At 43.4% G+C, this 25,858-nt stretch overlaps 1 protein-coding gene across 1 annotated transcript in view; it reads left to right on the forward strand.

The window, feature by feature from the left end:
* Nucleotides 1–25,858, forward strand: part of LOC115170640 (phospholipid-transporting ATPase IA-like) — a 176,499-nt gene that overhangs the window by 65,023 nt on the left and 85,618 nt on the right. Inside the window, exons 15-16 of the mRNA XM_029726889.1 lie at nt 8,752–8,924; nt 10,536–10,719. Coding sequence (XP_029582749.1) covers nt 8,752–8,924; nt 10,536–10,719 — 357 coding nt within the window. The remainder of the gene's footprint in view (nt 1–8,751; nt 8,925–10,535; nt 10,720–25,858) is intronic.

The raw sequence follows: 25,858 nt of genomic DNA on the forward strand, positions 1-25,858 counted from the left end.
CATGTTATCCAGAGCATTGGTGACTGTAACTGTGGTGCTGGCAACAATTGAATTACGCTTTTTTGTCAAGGTTTACTGACACCGGCCATATTCAACGGTTGTTGAGCGTTCGTAAATTCATCAGTTATTCTGCGCTCTGGCACACGAGAGTCTTTTGTTAAGACATGTAGCTAGCTAGCTATCTAGGTAAACAATGAACCATAATCCCAATTTCTGATGTTACTACCTTGCATGAATCTTTAGGTAACTAACCAACCAGGTTCAATGTTAGCTAGCTAACATTAGGCTATAAATAGTCTAGCAAGTGGCGCAGCTGTCCTAAGGCACTGCATCTCAGTGCTAGAGGCGTCACTACAGATCCTGGTTCGATCCTGGGCTGTATCACAACCGGCCGTGATCGGCAGTCCCATAGAGCGGCGCACAATTGGCCCAGCGTCGTCCGGGTTAGGGGAGGGTTTGGCCAGGGTAGGTTGTCATTGTATAATAAGAATTTGTTCTTAACTGACTTGCCTAGTTAACAAAAGACTCCACTATTTTTTTATTTAAGACATGTAGCTAGCTAAACATAATCCCAACTCATGACCTGGAACCTGCAGGTAGCTAACCAACCAGGTTCAATGTTAACCAGCTAACATTAGGCTATAACTAGTCAATCAAATGGCTCTAAGATACAAATAATAAGATCATACACTTAACGTTAGCTAGCGAGCCAGACAGCTAACGATAGCTACCTAACAGTACACTTTAACTTGAAATGAAACCACTTTCTGTCAAAATTAGAAACGTGTAATATATGAAAATGTATATTGCTAGACTGTATTACCTGTATACATCACGGATGGGCGCGTCTCCTGTCGGATGCCATGGTTGCCCATAGTTTGAAGATGTAATCCGGAGACAGGTGTTTTCTCCATCTCCTTAGCTATTATACTCGAATTCCACTGACTTCAAAACTCGGTCAGCCAGAAAGTGGAGAGCATACACGTAACGGTAACTAGCTAACAGTACACTTTAACTTGACATTAGGCTTATGCAGTTTTACTATGAGATACTTTTTTTTTTACGTCTTAGACAAGATTACCAAGACATACTGACCAGCCCACTCATTGTCTGACATACTGACCAGCTCAATTAGGCAGACCAGTCCAAACTCATCGCAATTCAACGGCTCAGACACAAGACATATGTGGCAGGGTCTACAAACAATCACGGAATACGAAAGGAAAACCAGCCATGTCGCGGACAACGTCTTGCTTCCAGACATGCTAGACACGTTCTTTGCCCGCTTTGACGGTAACACAGTGCCACCGACGCGGCCAGCTACCAAGGACTGTGGGCTCTCCTTCTTCGTGGCCGACGTGAGTAAGAATTTTAAACTTGTTTACCCTCGCAAGGCTGTCGGCCCAGACGGCATCCCTAGCCGCGTCCTCAGAGCATGCACAGGCCAGCTGGCTGATGTGTTTACGGACATATTCAATCTCTTCCTATCCCAGTCTGCTGTCCCCACATACTTCAAGATGGCCACCATTGTTCCCATACCCAACAATGCAAAGGTAACTGAACTAAATTACTATCGCCCCGAAGCACTCACTTCTGTCATCATGAAGTGCTTTGAGAGACTAGTCAAGGATCATATCACCACCACCTTACCTGTCACCCTAGACCCAATTCAATTTCCTTACCGTCCCCAATAGGTCCACAGACGATGCAATCGCAATCACACTGCACACTGCCCTATCCCATCTGGACAAGAGGAATACCTATGTAAGAAAGCTGTTCATTGACTATAGCACAGCATTCAACACCATAGTATCCTCCAAGCTCATCATTAAGCTCAAGGCCCTGGGTCTGAACCCTGCCTTGTGCAATTGGATTCTGAACTTCCTGACAGGTGGTGAAGGTAGGAAACATCTCCTCTTCGCTGATCCTTAACACTGGGGCCCCACAAGGGTGCGTGCTCAGCCCCCTCCTGTACTCCCTGTTCACCCATGACTGTGTGGCCATGCATGCCTCCAACTCAATCATCAAGTTTGCAGACGACACAGAAGTAGTAGGCTTGATTACCAACCACGACGAGACAGCCTACAGGGAGGAGGTGAGGGCTCTGGGAGTGTTGTGTCAGGAGCATGTCACTCAACATCAACAAAACAAAAGAGAGGATTGTGGACTTCAGGAAACAGCAGAGGGAGCACCCCCCTATCCACATCGACGGGACAGCAGTGGAGAAGGTGGAAAGTTTTAAGTTCCTTGGCATACATATCACTGACAAACTGAAATGGCCCACCCACACAGACAGTGTGGTGAAGAAGGCGCAACAACGCCTCTTCAACCTCAGGAGGCTGAAGAAATCTGTCTTGGCACCTAAAACCCTCACAAACATTTATAGATGCACAATTGAGAGAATCCTGTCAGGCTGTATCACTGCCTGGTACGGCAACTGCACCGCCTACAATCGCAGGGCTCTCCAGAGGGTGATGCGGTCTGCACAAAGCATCACCAGGGGCAAAGCATCAAAGCTGGGACCGAGAGACTGAAAAACAGCTTCTATCTCAAGGCCATCAGATTGTTAAATAGCCATCACTAGCACAGAGAGGCTGCTGCCTACATACAGACTTGAAATCATTGGCCACTTTAATAAATGGAATATTATTCACTTTAATAATGTCACTTTAATAATGTTTACATATCTTGCATTCTCATCTCATACTGTATGTATATACTATATTATATCTATTGCATCTTGGCCTGTGCTGCTCTAAATTGCTCATCCATATATTTATATATTCTTATTCCATTCCTTTACTTAGATTTGTGTATATTAGGTTATTTGTTGTGAAATTGTTTGATATTACTTGTTAGATATTGTTGCACTGTCGGAACTAGAAGAACAAGCATTTCGCTACACTCGTAATAACATCTGCCAAACACGTGTATGTAACCAATAAAATGTTATTTTATTTTATATCTCGGCATGTCCAGCCTACTCATTATCTCAGCCAATCATGGCTAGCGGGAAGGTTTCTGACTTTTTCTGTGGCTAAACCATTCTAGGCTTGAAATTTAACAATTTTATTTGTATTTACAGAGGGCATGGAAGTTTGTTATTAAGGCACATGAAAAGTTCACATGTTCAATAAGCCATTTCTGTAACAAAAAAAATGCATTTTGATAAAAAACATGTCTACATTCAAACGGCTCTCCTGTGAATTAGTGAAACGGGTCACAAATATGCAAAATGTGTTTTGTTTCATTCTGTTGAGACATTTTCGTTGGCTAAATTACGTTCGATCTGTCTTAATTGTGTGGTCCATATTTAGTTTAAGATAGGTTAGGTAGGCCTATTGTAAAATAAATATCATTAGCCTATTGCTGTCATTTAGGACCATGCCTCAGGACTACCTGGCATGATGACTCCTTGCTGTCCCCAGTCCACCTGGCCATGCTGCTGCTCCAGTTTCAACTGTTCTGCCTGCGGCTACGGAACCCTGACCTGTTCACCGGACGTGCTTGTTGCACCCTCGACAACTACTATGATTATTATTATTTGACCATGCTGGTCATTTACGAACATTTTAACATCTTGACCATGTTCTGTTATAATATCCACCCGGCACAGCCAGAAGAGGACTGGCCACCCCTCATAGCCTGGTTCCTCTCTAGGTTTCTTCCTAGGTTTTTGGCCTTTCTCAGGAGTTTTTCCTAGGGAGTTTTTCCCAGCCACCGTGCTTCTTTCACATGCATTGCTTGCTGTTTGGGGTTTTAGGCTGGGTTTCTGTACAGCACTTTGAGATTTCAGCTGATGTACGAAGGGCTATATAAATAAATTTGATTTGATTTGATTTGATTTGTTGGGTACGATAGGCATTAGCCTTTCTTGGTAATTGATGCAATATAGCCTGTTCAAAACTTTTGTGAATGTTTAAACCAGTTCACAAGTGTTTTGTTTCATTCTAATGAGCCATTTTCTTTAGCCAAATTAAGTTCCAACTGTAATGTTGTGTTTGCCGCAATATAATATCCTGCTTGTATTTTCCCTATAAACAATTTTCCCCTAATAAAGTTTAGAATTTTTGTGAAGGTTTGGTGTGGTGTGGCCTATGATATGAAGGCAGTGTGTACCGGTACTCCAATTGACTCTGACAGTTGATCTTGAGATGAGGAAGAATGTTTTAGGTCTACCAGAGTTACTCCTATAATCTAAAAATATAATGCTTATATTTAGATTCTAAATAGAAATTAACTAATTAGCCTCCTTCTGTACACCTATATCTGTATAGCAGACGCAATAGCCTATCTGACAAGTATAAAGAAATGTATGCCGGTGTCGCAGCATGCCGCCGGCATATCTCTTATCGCTTTATCTCTCTGGGGCTATAGGCCTAAGATTCTCTTCCTTTTATATACAGTATATATTTATATTAATATAATACAGTGGATGCCTAGGCCAATAGGCCTATGTATGCAATGCCCTTATGCATTTAGTCCTCAAATCTCTGACAGCTAAACTTTGAGATGGACAATTATTGTTTTAGGAAAGTAAAAAGTAATAAAACAATAGGCTATACGGTTTTGCATATGCTACAGTTTGAAATACAAAGAATAATGTTTTTGTAATTAGTTATAGGCTTTTTAAGGACATGTAAATGTGACTCAGTTAGCCAATATCCCTTGTTTATTGATTGTGCTGGCTGCATGGATGGATGGCCTAATTGGTTACGCACCCAATGCATATGGATGACCGGTAAATTTCTGAAATGTCCGATAAATTCAAATCTTCCTGGTCACTTGTCAAGCGCCAAATGTTCCTAACGGAAACCCTAACTGCTATACACAATCACACAGTCTTTCTCACACTCTTCTAAAACTAAGGGTGTTCTTCTGACTTGAGATCCACTTGATTAACTTTTTCGCAAATATCACATTGATTTAAATCAATGATTTATGCAAAAGTCTGAGTTGCACAACCTAATCTCTACTTTGAACTGGAGCATAAATGAGTCAACTGAATCAAAGCTTGAGTCAAGCCTATCTGAAGTTTTCTGTGTAGAGTGTGTGTATTGCAGAGAGAGGTCAGGGGTCAAACCAGAAGGGCAGAGGAGAATGTGTGTGAGCCACGGCTCATTGTTTTCTCAGACATCATTGACTGCTCTGCTTGATGCCCACTGACAGGTGGAGCTGCCGTGACTGAACACTGGGCCTGGAGGCAGCAGACTGACTGGGAAGTGTATGTGTTTGCCTGTGTGCGTGCATGAACGCACATGGGTTGTCGATGTTGGTGTGCACGGATGTGCATAATATGTATGTGCTTTATTTATCAGTGTATGCCCCTCTTTGGGTGTGTCCAAGGTTGTATGGAACTGTATGAGACTAATGGAGACACGTCCTCCAACTCGGAATCCCTGTCAAATATGTAATGTCCTGTTTGCTACATTACTCAAGACTTACATCAACAATGGATCACAAAGTCTTGATGGAATCTCTCGTGTTTTTTGAATGGATGCCATCTAGCCACTCCTAAACCAAACACAACTGAGTCACATACGTTAACTGGTCAGTCTAGCCATAACTAAGAGGCTTTAGGAGGAGACACATAGCATTAGCACTAAAATAACTAAGTGGAAATGGGGACCCTACTTGAGCAAATGGCTGCACTGCTTGATTGCGGTTATCGTGATTTCGTGATAAATCGCTTGTACCCAAACATTCCCAGACATACACTGTACAAAGTCGGTACACAACACACACTTCCATACATTAGTGTTCGCTGTTAAATGCTTTCACACAAGTGTGGTGCCAGTTCACCCTGTGAGGAATCACTGTTTTGGGTTCCAGGGTTGGATACATATGGATACATATCTCTTGTATGTAACACACACACGTTGCTTGCCAGCCCGCATGCTGTTTAATGGCCCCCATCAGGGATTGACCACGAATCATGTGGAGAAGTCCTCACAGCTGCATTCCTCCCTGCCTCCTCTCATTCAATTTCTCTCCCTCTTTAGCTTCCATCTCTCTGTCTCTGTCTCTGTCTCTCTTCATCTCTTTCCTTCTTTCTCTTCATCTCTCTCTCTCTCTCTCTCTCTCTCTCTCTCTGTGAAACTTGAGGCCCTTCTCTTAAAATATTGTCCTTCAAGCTTTGGTTTCAGAGCTTTGTCATGCCAGAAGAGGGTTGCATGATCCCGTTCATGCCCTTAGGTATCTAACCCTCCTCAACTGACCCCTCCCAAGCCTCATTCATGACCACTAGGTCATCCCTGCATTTCATTATAGTCACACCCGGCCGAGCCATCTGTTCAATGTGTTAGGTGTGACCACCTTCGGGTGGAGGTGACGATACCTTTGGGTGGAAGGGCCCGCCTAGGTCTCGTAACCCAGCTGATACGCTCGCTCTCACACAAGCCCAGATGCAGATACTTGTGAGTCTCAACCTTACCTCACTCTTCAGACCACACCTGAGTCTGCCGGAGTCTGCGACTCCTATGGGCAAACGGGGTGACTTTCCGCCCTTCTTTATGTGTGTGTTTACCTTTACAATTGTTTGAGTCACTTCTTAGTTATGGGCTGTTAGTCATACAGGACAATTATTGAACTTCATATCACTAACCTCGCTCTTTTTAATACTCTCGTTGTATTTACATAGTAACCACAGCTGGTGTAAAGTTTAAATTACATGTTGGCAAGAACCGGAGTTATCACTGCACATCATGTTGTTCAAATCATTGTATGGCTGAATTCCTTAGCTTGGTTAAAAAATGTAGAATGTCCTTTTCAGAGAGTGGAAAAGTCTGTCATTCAAAATTCTATTATAGGCATCTTTGTAGTAATCCAACTTGACCAAATATTGATGACCACTGCTCACAAATATTGTTATTTATTTTGTTTAATTCAATAACTACCATCACAAGGATGCATCTCAGTCATCAATTCCTCGCCAGACAACAACAGCAGCAGAAATTGATGGACAATTTATACCCAATTATACCCACGTCATTGGTTAGTGTGGTCTGAGAGCAGCATGTCTGTCTCCAATCCCAATTCAAAACCTAAAGATTTAGTCTGTCTGGGGCATGTGTGACCTCTCCTGTAGTAATGTATGCACAGCCACATACTCTAGAAGATGTTAAGTATCCTACTGCACAAATAAATATTACCAGAGCTGCGATCACATTTCATCCATGTTGTTTCAAGCAGTCTAATATCTTATTTCCATTAACCAAGCCCTTGGCCCCAGAACCACATGCTCGCAATCCTCAGAACCCTCACAACCCTCTTTTATAAGCACATCCAAAGCTTTTCCGGTCTCTCTTGGAAATTGATCCTTGATTGGTTTTCTCTCCAGATGCACAGATGATGTCACCATGACTACAGTATGTCCATCTCCATCCTGGGCTTTCCTGAGTGCAGGATGTTGTCCTTAGCTGCTCCTATTAGATGGCACTTAATCTTACCGCCCATTTATGGCATTTCAACATCGCTTGTCATTGTATCACTATATCACAAACACAACCCGAGAATACATCCATTCACGTCCCAAACTTTTTGCTCGGTTTGTGATTTGAGTAATCGTCTCTTGGCCAGGCGTCTGAATATTCTGTCCAATAGGCATGTAAAACATGGAGGACAGCTGCTATATGGCAGCTTAGTAAGAGAACGGAGAGTGGAGAGAGCAAGGGCTTATATTCTTAACCACCCTCATTGATTTAGGGACTTATAGAAGATGGGGCCTCCGAGGACGCTTGAAAGCCGGGTTAAGACAATGGACTTTCGAATGGGCTCTCCAGCACAGCGCTGAACTGAGATCTGTGGAAATCGTATCTAGCAGGGATGCTTTGTGTGACCCGTACGTCTTCTTGGTTTTCAACATGAAACGCAAAGGATGACGAATCCCAATGACATATGTCTAGGGTGTCTGTCCTCACGGGAGCCGATACTTTTACTATCCCCGCTCATCGCTCCAGCAGATGATCCGAGGAATCACGTGGCTTTTTATGGGGGAAATTATATTGAGGTTCAGTGCATTCCCAAGCCAAACAGGACCCATCCGCCAGTACACCTTAACCCTTAGAATAACAGTCTCCTCTTTAAGGCCCTATTTGCCATTTGAAGAGTTTGAAACATTAAACTAACAGGGTTCATGTGAAGTATCCATAGTATTCAAGTCAGCGGGGATTTAAAATAGTCCAGGTTTAGTCAGTATATGGAAATATTCCTGACTTTCAGTTTGAACAAATTCAGATGGCTCGGGACATTCCTGAAAATTGGCTCGTAAACCCAGACAGCTAACTGTACAGTACTTGGTTGCTGAGAACTAAATTATGGAACTGCACAACGAGAGAATAGAATCACTTTGTTATTAATGCCCGATACCATGTGAAGGTATGCTTTTCCAAATGAATCATCAAACCATTTCCAATGGAGCGTGCCTTATGTATTTTTGTGTTATTTTCTTATGTTCTATCATTGCATGATGTTCTATCATCTGTAACAAACCTAAATTGTCTTGGCAAGCCTGAATAATCTTTACTAAAAAAAGATGATACTTGTCATATTGTCATATTTTCTTGCACTGTAAAAATAATAAAAGTATTGATGATAAGGTCAATGAAATCACTGGAGAATAGGTTGCCATGTTCTCTCAAAAACATTGCATTGAAAACCTCAACTATATTTACTTTACTTCACTGTCATTTGTAGAATGTGTTCTGTTTAGATATGGTAGTCCTAATGATGAGAAAATGTGTGTCTTTACAGGCAACCAGGGAGACCCTCAGCCACCACTGTGGAATGCTGGGAGACGCCCTTCACAAGGAGAACGATTTTGCCCTCATCATCGATGGAAAGACTCTCAAATACGCCCTTACGTTTGGAGCACGGCAGTACTTCCTAGACCTTGCCTTGTCCTGTAAAGCAGTGATGTGCTGCAGGTAAGGCCCACTCACCTATAACAGCATTACACTGAGTATACAAAACATTAAGAACACCTGCTCTTTCCATGACATAGACTGACCAAGTGAATCCAGGTGAAACCCTAAATCCACTTCAATCAGTGTACATAAACAGGAGGAGACATGTTAAGAAGGATTTTTAAGCTTTAGACAATTGAGACTTGGATTGTGTATGTGTGCCATTCAGAGGGTGAATGGGCAAAACAAAATATAAGTGCCTTTGAACGGGGTATTTGTAGTAGGTGCCTGGCGCACCAATTTGTGTCAAGAACTGCAAAGCTAATGGGTTTTTCACTCTCGAAAGTTTCCCATGTGTATCAAGAATTTTTGCCTAATGTACCATAACATCAAATCAGGACAAACCTGTGCATTCAAAGGCTTATGCACTGGACCTGAAAGGTAATAATTTAGTGTGTAGTTCGCTGTAGTCAAATAAAAAATGGTAACGCTACAATTACGAAGGTGCAGTGTGTGTGTTGCACTGGCCAAATAAATAAAAGGACGTACTTAAGTGCTCAGGAGACCCTAACCACAACATCCAGTTTACAACACCTTCTTTTGAAAGTTTTTGTACTGTAGCTGTAGATCATGGGGTGCATCACAAATGCCACCCTATTTCCTATATAGAGCCCAGGTCAAATGTAGTGTACTATATAGGGAATAGGGTGCCATTTTGTACGCATACCATGTCTTAGACCCGGGCAGACGCAGAAAAAAGCTTGGAGCTCCAGGAGCCTATAAGATTCAGGCTGTCATTTCAGAGGTTAACGTCGGATAACTCGTAAAAGAGGGGACACAGGAAGTGGCAGATCCATCACATGACGAGTGGCTTTACAGGCGCAGGCAGCCAGGGAGGTCAGCCAGTCAGACAGAGGTCAGAGTTGGTGAGATCAGTAGACAGGGAGAAGGAAAACATCTTTCGTCAAGAATTATCATCCATAAAATAACAAATTGCTTGTCTAATATCTAAAGCAATATTGTTGTAAAAGAGGTCGTCACAAAGTACAACCTTGGCCTCGTGTTTTGTTGTTAGTTGTCTTGGCACCAACCCACCTTGCAACTCTCTTTTTATTTTTTTAGAATGATTTCCTCACTATGTGCTTGGAACTCTACAGAATGCATCATTTTTTATTAATCAGCATTGTCTATATGTCTGCACCTAGCTTAAGATTGGTTATGTTCAAAACTGTTCGCTGCTCTGGCACCCCAATGGTGGAACAAGCTCCCTCACGACGCCAGGACAGTGGAGTCAATCACCACCTTCCGGAGACACCTGAAACCCCACCTCTTTAAGGAATACCTGGGATAGGATAAAGTAATCCTTCTAACCCCCCCACCCCCCAAAAAATATATAGATGTACTATTGTAAAGTGGTTGTTCCACTGGATATCATAAGGTGAATGCACCAATTTGTAGGTCGCTCTGGATAAGAGCGTCTGCCAAATGACGTAAATGTAAATGTAAATGTGTTCTGAGAAATGGCTGAAAGTCTGAAGTTTGAAATGTGTATTGTGGACTTTCCATGAAAAATCAAGCATATCTTAACGTATCTCATTCTAATGTCCTGCATCACTTCCTACTCTCCTTTAGGGTGTCCCCGCTGCAGAAGTCGGAGGTCGTGGAGATGGTAAAGAAGCAGGTGAAGGTGATCACGCTGGCCATTGGTGACGGCGCCAACGACGTGGGCATGATCCAGACGGCGCATGTGGGCGTGGGCATCTCGGGCAACGAGGGCCTGCAGGCCGCCAACTCCTCCGACTACTCCATCGCACAGGTGAGGGTTCTGGAGTGAAGTTTCCCCTAGGTACAGATATAAGATCAGATTCCCCTCCCCAATACTAACCTTAACCATAGTGGGGAAAATGACAAAACGGACCCAATCTAGTAGCAACTCCTTATTCCCATACACTACCGGTCAAAAGTCCCATACACTACCGGTCAAAAGTAACAGAACTCCTATGGCAGGCAAAAACCTGACAAGGTTTCAAGCAGGAAGTACCCTGTCTGACAAGGAGTCGTGCGTCTTGCATCTGTTTATTGAAAAGTAAGGATCTTAGCTGTAACGTGACAATTCCCAGGGCTCCGATAGGCTCTCAGAACCCGGGAAATACCTGAAGGTTTACGAGGCAGCCTCAGGCTGAAACACATTATCGCCTTTGGCAAGTGGCGGCTCAGAGGACCTTTGAATGAGGCGCGTGCACGATTCGCTCCTGAGGAGAAATTTTATTCGGCTGTTTAGGCTCAATGCATATTCCCGGTCGGAATATTATCACTTTTCTACGAGATAAATGGCATAAAAATTGGTTTTAAACAGCGGTTGACATGCTTCGAAGTACGGTAATGGAATATTTAGACATTTTTTGTCACGCCAATGCGCCATGCTCGAGACCGTGATGAAGCATTCTGATAGTGTCTAGAACTCACGAACAAAACGTCGCTGTTTGGATATAACGATGGATTATTTGGGACCAAACCAACATTTGTTACTGAAGTAGAAGTCCTGGCAGTGTATTCTGACGAAGAACAAGCAAGGTAAGAACATTTTTCTTATAGGAAATGTGATTTTGGTGGAGGCTGACCTGGGTGGGTGTCTAAATAACTAGCCCTGTGATGCCGGGCTATGTACTTAGATTATTGCAAAATGTGCTTCATCCGAAAAGCTATTTTAAAATCGGACATATCGAGTGCATAGAGGAGTAATGTATCTATAATTCTTAAAATAATTGTTATGCTTTTTGTGAACGTTTATCGTGAGTAATTTAGCAAACTGTTAGTAAATTCCCCGGAAGTTTGCGGGGGTTATGCTTTTTCTGAACGTCACATGCTAATGTAAAAAGCTGTTTTTTGATATAAATATGAACTTGATTGAACAGACATGCATGTATTGTATAACATAATGTCCTAGGTGTGTCATCTGATGAAGATCATAAAAGGTTAGTGCTGCATTTAGCTGTGGTTTGGGTTTATGTGACATGATATGCTAGCTTGAAAAATGGGTGTCTGATTATTTCTGGCTGGGCACACTGCTGACATAATCTAATCAAATCAAATCAAATCAAATTTATTTATATAGCCCTTCGTACATCAGCTGAAATCTCAAAGTGCTGTACAGAAACCCAGCCTAAAACCCCAAACAGCAAGCAATGCATGTGAAAGAAGCACGGTGGCTGGGAAAAACTCCCTAGGAAAAACTCCTGAGAAAGGCCAAAAACCTAGGAAGAAACCTAGAGAGGAACCAGGCTATGAGGGGTGGCCAGTCCTCTTCTGGCTGTGCCGGGTGGATATTATAACAGAACATGGTCAAGATGTTAAAATGTTCGTAAATGACCAGCATGGTCAAATAATAATAGTCATAGTAATTGTCGAGGGTGCAACAAGCACGTCCGGTGAACAGGTCAGGGTTCCGTAGCCGCAGGCAGAACAGTTGAAACTGGAGCAGCAGCATGGCCAGGTGGACTGGGGACAGCAAGGAGTCATCATGCCAGGTAGTCCTGAGGCATGGTCCTAGGGCTCAGGTCCTCCGAGAGAAAGAAAGAAAGAGAGAAAGAGAGAATTAGAGAGAGCATATTTACATTCACACAGGACACCGGATAAGACAAGAGAATACTCCAGATGTAACAGACTGACCCTAGCCCCCCGACACATAAACTACTGCAGCATAAATACTGGAGGCTGAGACAGGAGGGATCAGAAGACACTGTGGCCCCATCCGATGATACCCCCGGACAGGGCCAAACAGGCAGGATATAACCCCACCCACTTTGCCAAAGCACAGCCCCCACACCACTAGAGGGATATCTACAACCACCAACTTACCGTCCGAAGACAAGGCCGAGTATAGCCCACAAAGATCTCCGCCACGGCACAACCCAAGGGGGGGGCGCCAACCCAGACAGGAAGACCACGTCAGTGGCTCAACCTACTCAAGTGACGCACCCCTCCCATGGACGGCATGGAAGAACACCAGTAAGTCAGTGACTCAGCCCCTGTAAAAGGGTTAGAGGCAGAGAATCCCAGTGGGAAGAGGGGAACCGACAAGGCAGAGACAGCAAGGGCGGTTCGTTGCTCCAGCCTTTCCGTTCACCCTCACACTCCTGGTTCAGACTATACTTAATCATAGGAGCTACTGAAGAGATAAGTCTTCAGTAGAGACTTAAAGGTTGAGACTGAGTCTGCGTCTCTCACATGGGTAGGCAGACCATTCCATAAAAATGGAGCTCTATAGGAGAAAGCCCTACCTCCAGCTGTTTGCTTAGAAATTCTAGGGACAATTAGGAGGCCTGCGTCTTGTGACCGTAGCGTACGTGTAGGTATGTACGGCAGGACCAAATCGGAAAGATAGGTAGGAGCAAGCCCATGTAATGCTTTGTAGGTTAGCAGTAAAACCTTGAAATCAGCCCTTGCCTTAACAGGAAGCCAGTGTAGGGAGGCTAGCACTGGAGTAATATGATCAAATTTTTTGGTTCTAGTCAGGATTCTAGCAGCCGTATTTAGCACTAACTGAAGTTTGTTTAGTGCTTTATCCGGGTAGCCGGAAAGTAGAGCATTGCAGTAGTCGAGCCTAGAAGTAACAAAAGCATGGATTAATTTTTCTGCGTCATTTCTGGACAGAAAGTTTCTGATTTTTGCAATGTTACGTAGATGGAAAAAAGCTGTCCTTGAAGCAGTCTTGATATGTTCTTCAAAAGAGAGATCAGGGTCCAGAGTAACGCCGAGGTCCTTCACAGTTTTATTTGAGACGACTGTACAACCATCCAGATTAATTGTCAGATTCAACAGAAGATCTCTTTGTTTCTTGGGACCTAGGACAAGCATCTCTGTTTTGTCCGAGTTTAAAAGTAGAAAATTTGCAGCCATCCACTTCCTTATGTCTGAAACACAGGCTTCTAGCGAGGGCAATTTTGGGGCTTCACCATGTTTCATTGAAATGTACAGCTGTGTGTCGTCCGCATAGCAGTGAAATTTAACATTATGTTTTCGAATGACATCCCCAAGAGGTAAAATATATAGTGAAAACAATAGTGGTCCTGAAACGGAACCTTGAGGAACACCAACATTTACAGTTGATTTGTCAGAGGACAAACCATTCACAGAGACAAACTGATATCTTTCTGACAGATAAGACCTAAACCAGGCCAGAACTTGTCCATGTAGACCAATTTGGGTTTCCAATCTCTCCAAAAGAATGTGGTGATCGAGGGTATCAAAAGCAGCACTAAGATCTAGGAGCACGAGGACAGATGCAGAACCTCGGTCTGACGTCATTAAAAGGTCATTTACCACCTTCACAAGTGCAGTCTCAGTGCTATGATGGGGTCTAAAACCAGACTGAAGGGTTTCGTGTACATTGTCTTCAGGAAGGCAGTGAGTTGCTGCGCAACAGCTTTTTCTAAAATTTTTGAGAGGAATGGAAGATTCGATATAGGCCGATTAGTTTTTTATAATTTCTGGGTCAAGATTTGGCTTTTTGAAGAGAGGCTTTATTACTGCCACTTTTAGTGAGTTTGGTACACATCCGGTGAATAGAGAGCCGTTTATTATGTTCAACATAGGAGGGCCAAGCACAGAAAGCAGCTCTTTCAGTAGTTTAGTTGGAATAGGGTCCAGGATGCAGCTTGAAGGTTTAGAGGCCATGATTATTTTCATCATTGTGTCAAGAGATATAGTACTAAAACACTTTAGTGTCTCCCTTGATCCTAGGTCCTGGCAGGGTTGTGCAGACTCAGGACAACGGAGCTTTGGAGGAATACGCAGATTTAAAGAGTAGTCCGTAATTTGCTTTCTAATGATCATGATCTTTTCCTCAAAGAAGTTCATGAATTCAGGGTTCATGAATGGCAGGGTCTACAGTCAATCACGGACTACAAAAGGAAAACCAGCCCCGTTGTGGACCACGATGTCTTGCTCCCAGACAAACTAAACAACTTCTTTGCTCGCTTTGAAGGCAACACAGTGCCACTGACACGGCCCGCTACCAAAACCTGCGGACTCTCCTTCACTGCAGCCAATGTGAGTAAAACATTTAAACGGGTTAACCCTCACAAGGCTGCCGGCCCAGACGGCATACCCAGCCGTGTCCTCAGAGCATGCGCAGACCAGCTGGCTGGTGTCTTTATGGACATATTCAACCAATCCTTATCCCAGTCTGCTGTTCCCACATGCTTCAAGAGGGCCACCATTGTTCCTGTTCCAAAGAAAGCAAAGGTTGCTGAGCTAAATGACTATCGCCCTGTAGCACTCACTTCCGTCATCATGAAGTGCTTTGAGAGACTAGTCAAGGACCATATCACCTCCACCCTACCTGACCCCCTAGACCCACTCCAATTTGCTTACTGCCCCAATATGTCCACAGACGACGCAATCGCATTCACTCTGCACACTGCCTTAACCCATTTGGACAAGAGGAATACCTATGTAAGAATGGTGTTCATCGACTACAGCTCAGCATTTAACACCATAGTACCCTCCAAACTCGTCATTAAGCTCGAGACCCTGGGTCTCGACCCCGCCCTGTGCAACTGAGTCCTGGACTTCCTGACGGGTCGGCCCCAGGTGGCAAGTGTAGGAAACATCTCCACCCCGCTGATCCTCAACACTGGGGCCCCACAAGGGTGCGTTCTCAGCTCTCATCTGTACTCCCTGTTCACCCATGACTGCGTGGCCATGCACACCTCCACCTTAATCATCAAGTTTGCAGACGATACTATAGTTGTAGGCTTGATTACCAACAACGACGAGCCGGCCTACAGGAAGGAGGTGAGGGCCCTCGGAGTGTCGTGTCAGAAAAATAACCTCACACTCAATGTCAACAAAACAAAGGAAATGATCGTGGACTTCAGGAAACAGCAGAGGGAGCAGCCCCCTATCCACATTGACGGGTCAGTAGTGGAGAAGGTGGGAAGTTCCTCGGCGTACACATCACGGACAAACTGAAATGGTCCACCCACACAGACAGCGTGGTGGCAACCTCAGGAGTCTGAAGAAATTCGGCTTGTCACCAAAAACACTCACAAACTTTTACAGATGCACAATCGAGAGCATTCTGTCGGGCTATATCACCGCCCGGTACGGAACTGCTCCGTCCACAACCGAAAGGCTCTCCAGAGGGTAGTGAGGTCTTCACAACACATCACCGGGGGCAAACTACCTGCCCTCCAGGACACCTACATCACCCGATGTCACAGGAAGGCCAAAAAGATCATCAAGGACAACAACCACCCTAGCCACTGCCTGTTCACCCCGTTATCATCCAGAAGGCGAGGTCAGTACAGGTGCATCAAAGCGGTGACCGAGAGACTGAAAAACAGCTTTTATCTCAAGGACATCAGTCTGTTAAACAGGACCATGGCTGTTTGAGTGGCTGCTGCCAACATAACTGACTCGTCTCTAGCCACTTTAAAAATGAAAAATTGATGTAATAAATATATCACTACCCACTTTAAACAATGGCACTTTATATAATGTTTACATACCCTACATTACTCATCTCATATGTATATACTGTACTCTATACCATCTACTGCATCTTGCCTATGCCGTTCGGCCATCGCTCATTCATATATGTTCATGTACGTATTCGTATTCATTCCTTTACACTTGTGTGTATAAGGTAGTTGTTGTATAATTGTTAGGTTAGATTACTTGTTAGATATTACTGCATGGTCGGAACTAGAAGCACAAGCATTTCGCTACACTCACATTAACATCTGCTAACCATGTGTATGTGACAAATAAAATTTGATTTGATTTGGAAGGCGATTGACCTCATTACGTCAGTAGAGGATGCCTAGTTATTTTTTAACTTGTTATGGATGGGGGCAGTATTTTCACGGACGGATAAAAAACGTACCCGATTTAATCTTTATTACTCCTGCCCAGAAACTAGAATATGCATATAATTATTAGCTTTGGATAGAAAACACTCCAAAGTTTCTAAAACTGTTTGAATGGTGTCTGTGAGTATAACAGAACTCATTTGGCAGGCCAAAACCTGAGAAGATTCTGTACAGGAAGTACCCTGTCTGACCATTTCTTGGCCTTCTTTGCCATCTCCATCCATTACAGGGGATCTCTGCTGTAACGTGACATTTTCTAATGCTCCCATTGGCTCTCAGAAGGCGCCAGAACGTTGAATGATGACTTTAAAGGCCATGGCTGAAAAACAGTAGCGCATTTGGTAAGTGGTCGATCTGAGAACAATGAGACGGGGGCGCACGTGCACGAGACGACTCCATGTTTACATTTTCAGTCTTTGAACGAAAACAACGACTCCCGGTCGGAATATTATCGCTTTTTTACGAGAAAAATTGCATAAAAATTGATTTTAAACAGCGTTTGACATGCTTCGAAGTACGGTAATGGAATATTTTGACATTTTTTGTCACGATACGCGCCGGGCGTGTCACCCTTTGTTACCCTTCGGATAGTGTCTTGAACGCACAACAAAACGCCGCTATTTGGATATAACTATGGATTATTTGGAACCAAACCAACATTGGGTGATGAAGTAGAAGTCCTGGGAGTGCATTCTGATGAGGAACAGCAAAGGTAATCCAATTTTTCTTATAGTAAATCTGAGTTTGGTGAGGGTCAAACTTGGTGGGTGTCAAAATAGCTAGCCATGATGGCCGGGCTATCTACTCAGAATATTGCAAAATGTGCTTTCACCGAAAAGCTATTTTAAAATCGGACACCGCGATTGCATAAAGGAGTTCTGTATCTATAATTCTTAAAATAATTGTTATGTTTTTTTGTGAACGTTTATCGTGAGTAATTTAGTAAATTCACCGGAAGTGTTCGGTGGGAATGCTTGTTCTGAACGTCACATGCTAATGTAAAAAGCTGGTTTTTGATATAAATATGAACTTGATTGAACAAAACATGCATGTATTGTAAAACATAATGTCCTAGGAGTGTCATCTGGTGAAGATCATCAAAGGTTAGTGCTGCATTTAGCTGTGGTTTTGTTTTTTGTGACATTATATGCTAGCTTGAAAAATGGGTGTCTGATTATTTCTGGCTGGGTACTCTGCTGACATAATCTAATGTTTTGCTTTCGCTGTAAAGCCTTTTTGAAATCGGACAGTGTGGTTAGATAAAGGAGAGTCTTGTCTTTAAAATGGTGTAAAATAGTCATATGTTTGAAAAATGGAAGTTTTCGGATTTTCGAGGAGTTTGTATTCCGCGCCACGCCCGTCATTGGATATTGGAGCAGGTGTTCCGCTAGCGGAACGTCTAGATGTAAGAGGTTAAAAATGCTTTCCTCATCATCTTAATTAAACATGCCTCATTAAAAAAATGTAGAACCAGGAAAGGATATAGCCCTTGGTTCACTCCAGACCTGACTGCCCTTGACTAGCACAAAAACATCCTGTGGCGTACTGCATTAGCATCGAATAGCCCCCGCGATAAGCAACTTTTCAGGGAAGTTAGGAACCAATATACACAGGCAGTTAGGAAAGCAAAGGCTAGCTTTTACAACAGAAATTTGCATCCTGTAGCACAAACTCCAAAAAGTTGTGGGACACTGTAAAGTCCATGGAGAATAAGAGCATCTCCTCCCAGCTGCCCACTGCACTGAGGCAAGGAAACACTGTCACCACATGATTATTGAGATATTCAATAAGCATTTTTCTACGGCTGGCCATGCTTTCCACCTGGCTACCCCTACCCCAGTCAACAGCCCTGCACCCCCCACAGCAACTTGCCCAAGCCTTCCCCATTTCTCCGTCACCCAAATCCAGATAGCTGATGTTCTGAAAGAGTTGCAAATTCTGGACCCCTACTAATCAGCTGAGTTAGACAATCTGAACCTTCTCTTTCTAAAATTATCTTCTGCAATTGTTGCAACCCCTATTACTAGCCTGTTCAACCTCTCTTCCATATCGTCTGAGATCCCCAAAGATTGGAAAGGTGCCGCGGTCATCCCCTTCTTCAAAGGGAGACACTCTAGACCCAAACTGTTACAGGCCTATATCTATTCTACCCTGCCTTTATAAGGTCTTCGAAAGCCAAGTTAACAAACAGATCACCGACCATTTCGAATCCCACCATACCTTCTCCGCTATCCAATCTGGTTTCAGAGCTGGTCATGGGTGCACCTCAGCCACGCTCAAGGTCCTAAACAATATCATAACCACCATCGATTAAAGACAATACTGTGCAGCCGTATTCATCGACCTGGCCAAGGCCTTCGACTCTGTCAATCACCACATTCTTATCGGCAGACTCAACAGCCTTGGTTTCTCAAATGACTGCCTCGCCTGGTTCACCAACTACTTCTCAGACAGAGTTCGGTGTGTCAAATCGGAGGGCCTGTTGTCCAGACCTCTGGCAGTCGCTATGGGGTTGCTCCAGGTTTCAATTCTCGGGCCGACTCTTTTCTCTGTATACGTCAATGATGTCGCTCTTGCTGCTGGTGATTCTCTGATCCACCTATACACAGACGACACCATTCCGTATACTTCTGGCCCTTCTTTGGACACTGTGTTAACTAACCTCCAGGCAAGCTTCAATGCCATACAACTCTCCTTCCGGGGCCTCCAACTGCTCTTAGATGCAAGTAAAACTAAATGCATGCTCTTCAACCGATCACTGCCCACACCTGCCCGCCCGACATGCATCACTACTCTGGACGGTTCTGACTTAGAAATGTGGACAACTACAAGTACCTAGGTGTCTGGTTAGACTGTGAACTCTCCTTCCAGACTCACATTAAGCATCTCTAATCCAAAATCAAATCTAGATTTGGCTTCCTATTTCGCAAAACAAAGCATCCTTCACTCATGATGCCAAACATACCCTCGTAAAACTGACTATCCTGCCGATCCTTGACTTCAGCGATGTCATTTACAAAATAGCCTCCAACACTCTACTCAGCAAATTGTATACAGTCTATCACAGTGCCATCCGTTCTGTCACCAAAGCCCCATATACTACCCACCACTGTGACCTGTATGCTCTCGTTGGCTGGCCCTTGCTTCATATTCATCGCCAAACCCACTGCCTCCAGGTCATCTATAAGTATTTGCTAGGTAAAGCCCCGCCTCATCTCAGCTCACTGGTCACCATACCAACACCCACCCACAGCAGGCGCTCCAGCAGGTATATTCACTGGTCACCCCCAAAGCCAATTCCTCCTTTGGCCGCCTTTCCTTCCAGTTTTCTGCTGCCAATGACTGGAACGTATTGCAAAAATCACTGAAGCTGGAGTCTCATATCTCCCTCACTAACTTTAAGCATCAGCTCACAGATCGTTGCACTTGTACATAGCCCATCTGTAAATAGCCCATTCAACTACCTCATCTCCATACGATATTTATTTTGCTCCTTTGCACCCCAGTATCTCTACTTGCAAACTCAACTTCTGCACATCTATCACTCCAGTGTTTAATTGCTATATTGTAATTATTTCACCACTATGGCCTATTTATTGCTTTACCTCCCTAATCTTAACTCATTTGCACACACTGTATATATATATATATATATATATTCTATTGTGTTATTGACTGTACGCTCGGTTATTCCTTGTGTAACTCTGTCTTGTTGTTTGTGTCGCACTGCTTTGCTTTATCTTGGCCAGGTCGCAGTTGTAAATTAGAACTTGTTCTCAACTGGCCTACCTGGTTTAATCAAGGTTAAATAACTAAAAAGATTAACAATTGAGCCGTTCTTGCCAGAATATGGACTTGGTCTTTTACCAAATAGGGCTATCTTCTGTAAACCCCCTACTTTGATTGGCTCAAACGCATTAAGAAGGAATGAAATTCCACAAATAAACTTGTTTTTAATATATTTGATTTTTGAATTTTCCTATTAAGAACATTCAGAACAAAAATGAAACGATATTAAACAACAATATAATAATGTGACAATAACCTTACAAGACACAAGACAAGTGTAACATTTAAAAAAAAAGATATATATATATATATATATATACACAAAAATACAATAAATGAAAGTCATAATAAAAGAATTGAGACATTGGATCACCTGCCGTAGGCTACATACATACATACAGTTGAAGTCGGAAGTTTACATACACTTAGGTTGGAGTCATTAAAACTCGTTTTTCAACCACTCCACAAATTTCTTGTTAACAAACTATAGTTTTGTTAAGCCCGTTAGGACATCTACTTTGTGCATGACACAAGTAATTTTACTAACAATTGTTTACAGACAGATTATTTCACTTGTAATTCAGTGTATCACAATTCCAGTGGGTCAGAAGTTTACATACACTAAGTTGACTGTGCCTTTAAACAGCTTGGAAAATTTCCTAAAATGATGTCATGGCTTTAGAAGCTTCTGTTAGGCTAATTGATATGATTTGAGTCAATTGGAGGTGTACCTGTGGATGTACTTCAAGGCCTAGCTTCAAACTCAGTGTCTCTTTGCTTGACATCATGTGAAAATCAAAAGAAATCAGCCAAGACCTCAGAAAAAAATGGTAGAACTCTACAAGTCTGGTTCATCGTTGGGGGCAATTTCCAAATGCCTGAAGGTACCACGTTCATCTGTACAAACAATAGTACACAAGTATAAACACCATGGGACCAGTCAGCCGTCATACCGCTCAGGAAGGAGATGCATTCTGTCTCCTAGAGATGAACGTACTTTGGGGAGAAAAGTGCAAATCAATCCCAGAACAACATCAAAGGACCTTGTGAAGATGCTGGAGGAAACAGGTACAAAAGTATCTATATCCACAGTAAAAGGAGTCCTATATCGACATAACCTGAAAGACCGCTTAGCAAGGAAGAAGCCACTGCTCCAAAACCGCCATAAAAAAGCCAGACTATGGTTTGCAACTGCACATGGGGACAAAGATCGTACTTTTTGGAGAAATGTCCTCTGGTCTGATGAAACAAAAATAGAACTGTTTGGCCATAATGACCATTGTTATGTTTGGAGGAAAAAGTGGGAGGCTTTCAGGCCGAAGAACACCATCCCAACCGTGAAGCACGGAGGTGGCAGCATCATGTTGTGGGGTGCTTTGCTTCAGGAGGGACTGGTGCACTTCATAAAATAGATGGCATCATGAGGATTGAAAATTATGTGGATATGTTGAAGCAATATCTCAAGACATCAGTCAGGAAGTTAAAGCTTGGTTGCAAATATGTCTTCCAAATGGTCATTGACCCCAAGCATACTTCCAAAGTTATTGCAAAATGGCTTAAGGACAACAAAGTCAAGGTATTGGAGTGGCCATCACAAAGCCCTGACCTTAATCCTATAGAACATTTGTGGGTAAAACTGAAAAAGTGTGTGCAAGCAAGAAGGCGTAAAAACCTGACTCAGTTACACCAGCTCTGTCAGGAGGAATGGGCCAAAATTCACTCAACCTATTGTGGGAAGCTTGTGGAAGGCTACCCGAAACGTTTGACCCAAGTTAAACAATTTAAAGGCAATGCTACCAAATACTAATTGAACTTCTGACCCACTGGGAATGTGATGAAAGAAATGAAAGCTGAAATAAATCATTCTCTCTACTATTATTCTGACATTTCACATTATTAAAATAAAGTGTTGATCCTAACTGACCTAAGACAGGGTCTTTTTACTAGGATTAAATGTCAGAAATTGTGAATGCATTTAAATGTATTTGGCGAAGGTGTATGTAAGCTTCCGACTTGTGGAGGTCTACAATTTTTTTTCTGAGGTCTTGGCTGATTTATTTTTATTTTCCCATGACGTCAAGCAAAGAGGCACTGAGTTTGAAGGTAGGCCTTGAAATACATCCACAGGTACACCTCCAAATGACTGAAATGATGTCAATTAACCTATCAGAAGCTTCTAATGCCATGACATCATTTTGTGGATTTTTCCAAGCTGTTTAAAGGCAACTTAGTGGCAATTTAGTGTATGTAAACTTCTGGAATTGTTGGAAAAATTGTTGGAAAAATTACTTATGTCATGCACAAAGTAGACGTCCTAACCAACTTGCCAAAACTATAGTTTGTTAACAAGAAATTTGTGGAGTGTTTGAAAAACGAGTTTTAATGACTCCAACCTAAGTGTATGTAAACTTCTGACTTCAGCTGTAGAGCTGATGGAGGAAATTAAACTGGATCAGTCAGTATTTGGAGTTCAATGTGGAAGTAACACCATCCCTACATAGGTCACTCAATAGTCCCTCATCAAGATTAATACCCAGATCTTTTTCCCATCTCAGTCGGGGGTTTATCTAGCTCAGGCAATGTTAGTCTTGACATAAGAGCATCGTAAACACGGGAAATGGTCTTGAACAGTGGTTGGTCTGCATGGCAGAGTTGTTCAATAGGTCAAATCAAAATCAAATCAAATTTATTTGTCACATACAAATGGTTAGCAGATGTTAATGCAAGTGTAGCGAAATGCTTGTGCTTCTAGTTCCGACCAAGCAGTAATATCTAATAAGTAATATAACCTAACAATTATACAACAACTACCTTATACACACAAGTGTAAAGGAATGAATACGAATATGTACATAAAAATATATAAATGAGTGAAGTCCGAACGGCATAGGCAAGATGCAGTAGATGGTAAGAGTACAGTATATATATATGAGATGAGTAATGTACGGTATGTAAACATTATATAAAGTGCCTAGTGATAAATTGATTACATCAATTTTTCCATTATTAAAGTGGCTGGAGTCGAGTCAGTATGTTGGCAGCAGCCACTCAATGTTAGTGATGGCTGTTTAACATTCTGATGGCCTTGAGATAGAAGCTGTTTTTCAGTCTCTCGGTCCCTGCTTTGATGGACCTGTACTGACCTCACCTTCTGGATGATAGCGGGGTGAACAGGCAGTGGCTCGGGTGGTTGTTGTCCTTGATGATCTTTTTGACCCTCCTGTGACATCGGGTGGTGTAGGTGTCCTAGAGGGCAGGTAGTTTGCACCCGGTGATGCGTTGTGCAGACCTCACTACCCTCTAGAGAGCCTTCCGGTTATGGGTGGAGCAGCTGCTATACCAGGCAGTGATACAGCCCGACAGGATGCTCTCGATTGTGCATCTGTAAAACTTTGTGAGTGTTTTTGGTGACAAGCCGAATTTCTTCAGCCTCCTGAGGTTGAAGAGGCGCTGCTGTGCCTTCTTCACCACGCTGTCTGTGTGGGTGTACCATTTCAGTTTGTCCGTGAAGTGTACGCCGAGGAACTTAAAACTCTCCACCCTCTCCACTACTGTCCCATCAATGTAGATAGGGGGCTGCTCCCTCTGCTGTTTCCTGAAGTCCACGATCATCTCCTTTGTTTTGTTGAAATTGAGCGTGAGGTTATTTTCCTGACACCACACTTCGAGGGCCCTCACCTCCTCCCTGTAGGCCGTCTCGTCATTGTTGGTAATCAAGCCTACCACTGTAGTGTCGTCTGCAAACTTGATGATTGAGTTGGAGGCGTGCATGGCCACGCGGTCGTAGGTGAACAGGGAGTACAGGAGAGGGCTGAAAACGCACCCTTGTGGGGAGTGTTGAGGATCAGCGGGGTGGAGACCCTACCCTCACCACCTGGGGGCGGCCTGTCAGGAAGTCAAGGACCCAGTTGCACAGGGCGGGGTCGAGACCCAGGGTCTCGATTTTAATGACGAGTTTGGAGGGTACTATGGTGTTAAATGCTGAGCTGTAATCGATGAACAGCATTCTTACATAGGTATTCCTCTTGTCCAGTTGGGTTAGGGCAGTGTGCAGTGTGATGGCGATTGCGTCGTCTGTGGACCTATTGGGGTGGTAAGCTAATTGGAGTGGGTCTAGGGTGTCAGGTAGGGGGAGGTGATATGGTCCTTGACTAGTCTCTCAAAGCACTTCATGATGACGGAAGTGAGTGCTACAGGGCGGTAGTCATTTACCTTCGCTTTCTTGGAAATAGGAACAATGGTGGCCCTCTTGAAGCATGTGGGGACAGCAGACTGGGATAAGGATTGATTATCTCTGTAAACACACCAGCCAGCTGGTCTGCGCATGCTCTGAGGACGCGGCCGTGGATGCCGTCTGGGCCTGCAGCCTTGCGAGGGTTAACACGTGTAAATGTTTTACTCACGTTGGCTGCAGTGAAGGAGAGCCCGCAGGTTTTGGTAGCGAGCCGTGTCAGTGGCACTGTATTGTCCTCAAAGCGAGCAAAAAAGTTGTTTAGTCTGTCTGGGAGCAAGGCATCGTGATCCTCGACGGGGCTGTTTTTCTTTTGTAGTCCGTGATTGACTGTAGACCCTGCCACACACCTCTCGTGTCTGAGCCGTTGAATTGTGACTCCACTTTGTCTTTGTACAGACGCTTAGCTTGTTTGATTGCCTTGCGGAGGGAACAGCTACACTGTTTGTATTCGGTCATGTTTCTGGTCACCTTGCCCTGATTAAAAGCAGTGGTTCGCGCAAATGCTGCCATCAATCCACGGTTTCTGGTTGGGGAATGTTTTAATAGATGCTGTGGGTACAACATCACCGATGCACTTGTTAATAAACTCGCACACCGAATCAGCATATTTGTCAATGTTGTTGTTCGCCGCAATGTGGAACATATCCCAGTCCACGTGATTGAAGCAATCTTGAAGCGTGGAATCCGATTGTTTGGACCAGCATTGAACAGACCTGAGCGCGGGTGCTTCCTGTTTTAATTTCTGTCAATCTGTTCTGTTCTGTTACATCTTAGGTAGGTTTCATTGTCCCATGAGAGTCATTCTAATAAAATGTTGTAGTTGTAGGTAACTAAAGAAGTTCCTGTTAGACAAGTGGTATTTCTGTTTGAGCTGTCCAAAAGGCATAAGAACTCTCTCCTTGTAACAATGTTACAGAAGAGTGATACCCTTATGAGACCATGGTCTAAAGTTACTGTTCTGGAAAAACATAGGAATCAATCTATTGTTCCAGAGGGGAAAGAAATCCCTCTCGTCTGAGCAGCTCATGCAGTTTGCACCATGCCAGGGCAGAATG

The sequence above is a fragment of the Salmo trutta genome, chromosome 32, assembly GCF_901001165.1.
Source record: "Salmo trutta chromosome 32, fSalTru1.1, whole genome shotgun sequence".
Lineage (NCBI taxonomy): Eukaryota > Metazoa > Chordata > Actinopteri > Salmoniformes > Salmonidae > Salmo > Salmo trutta.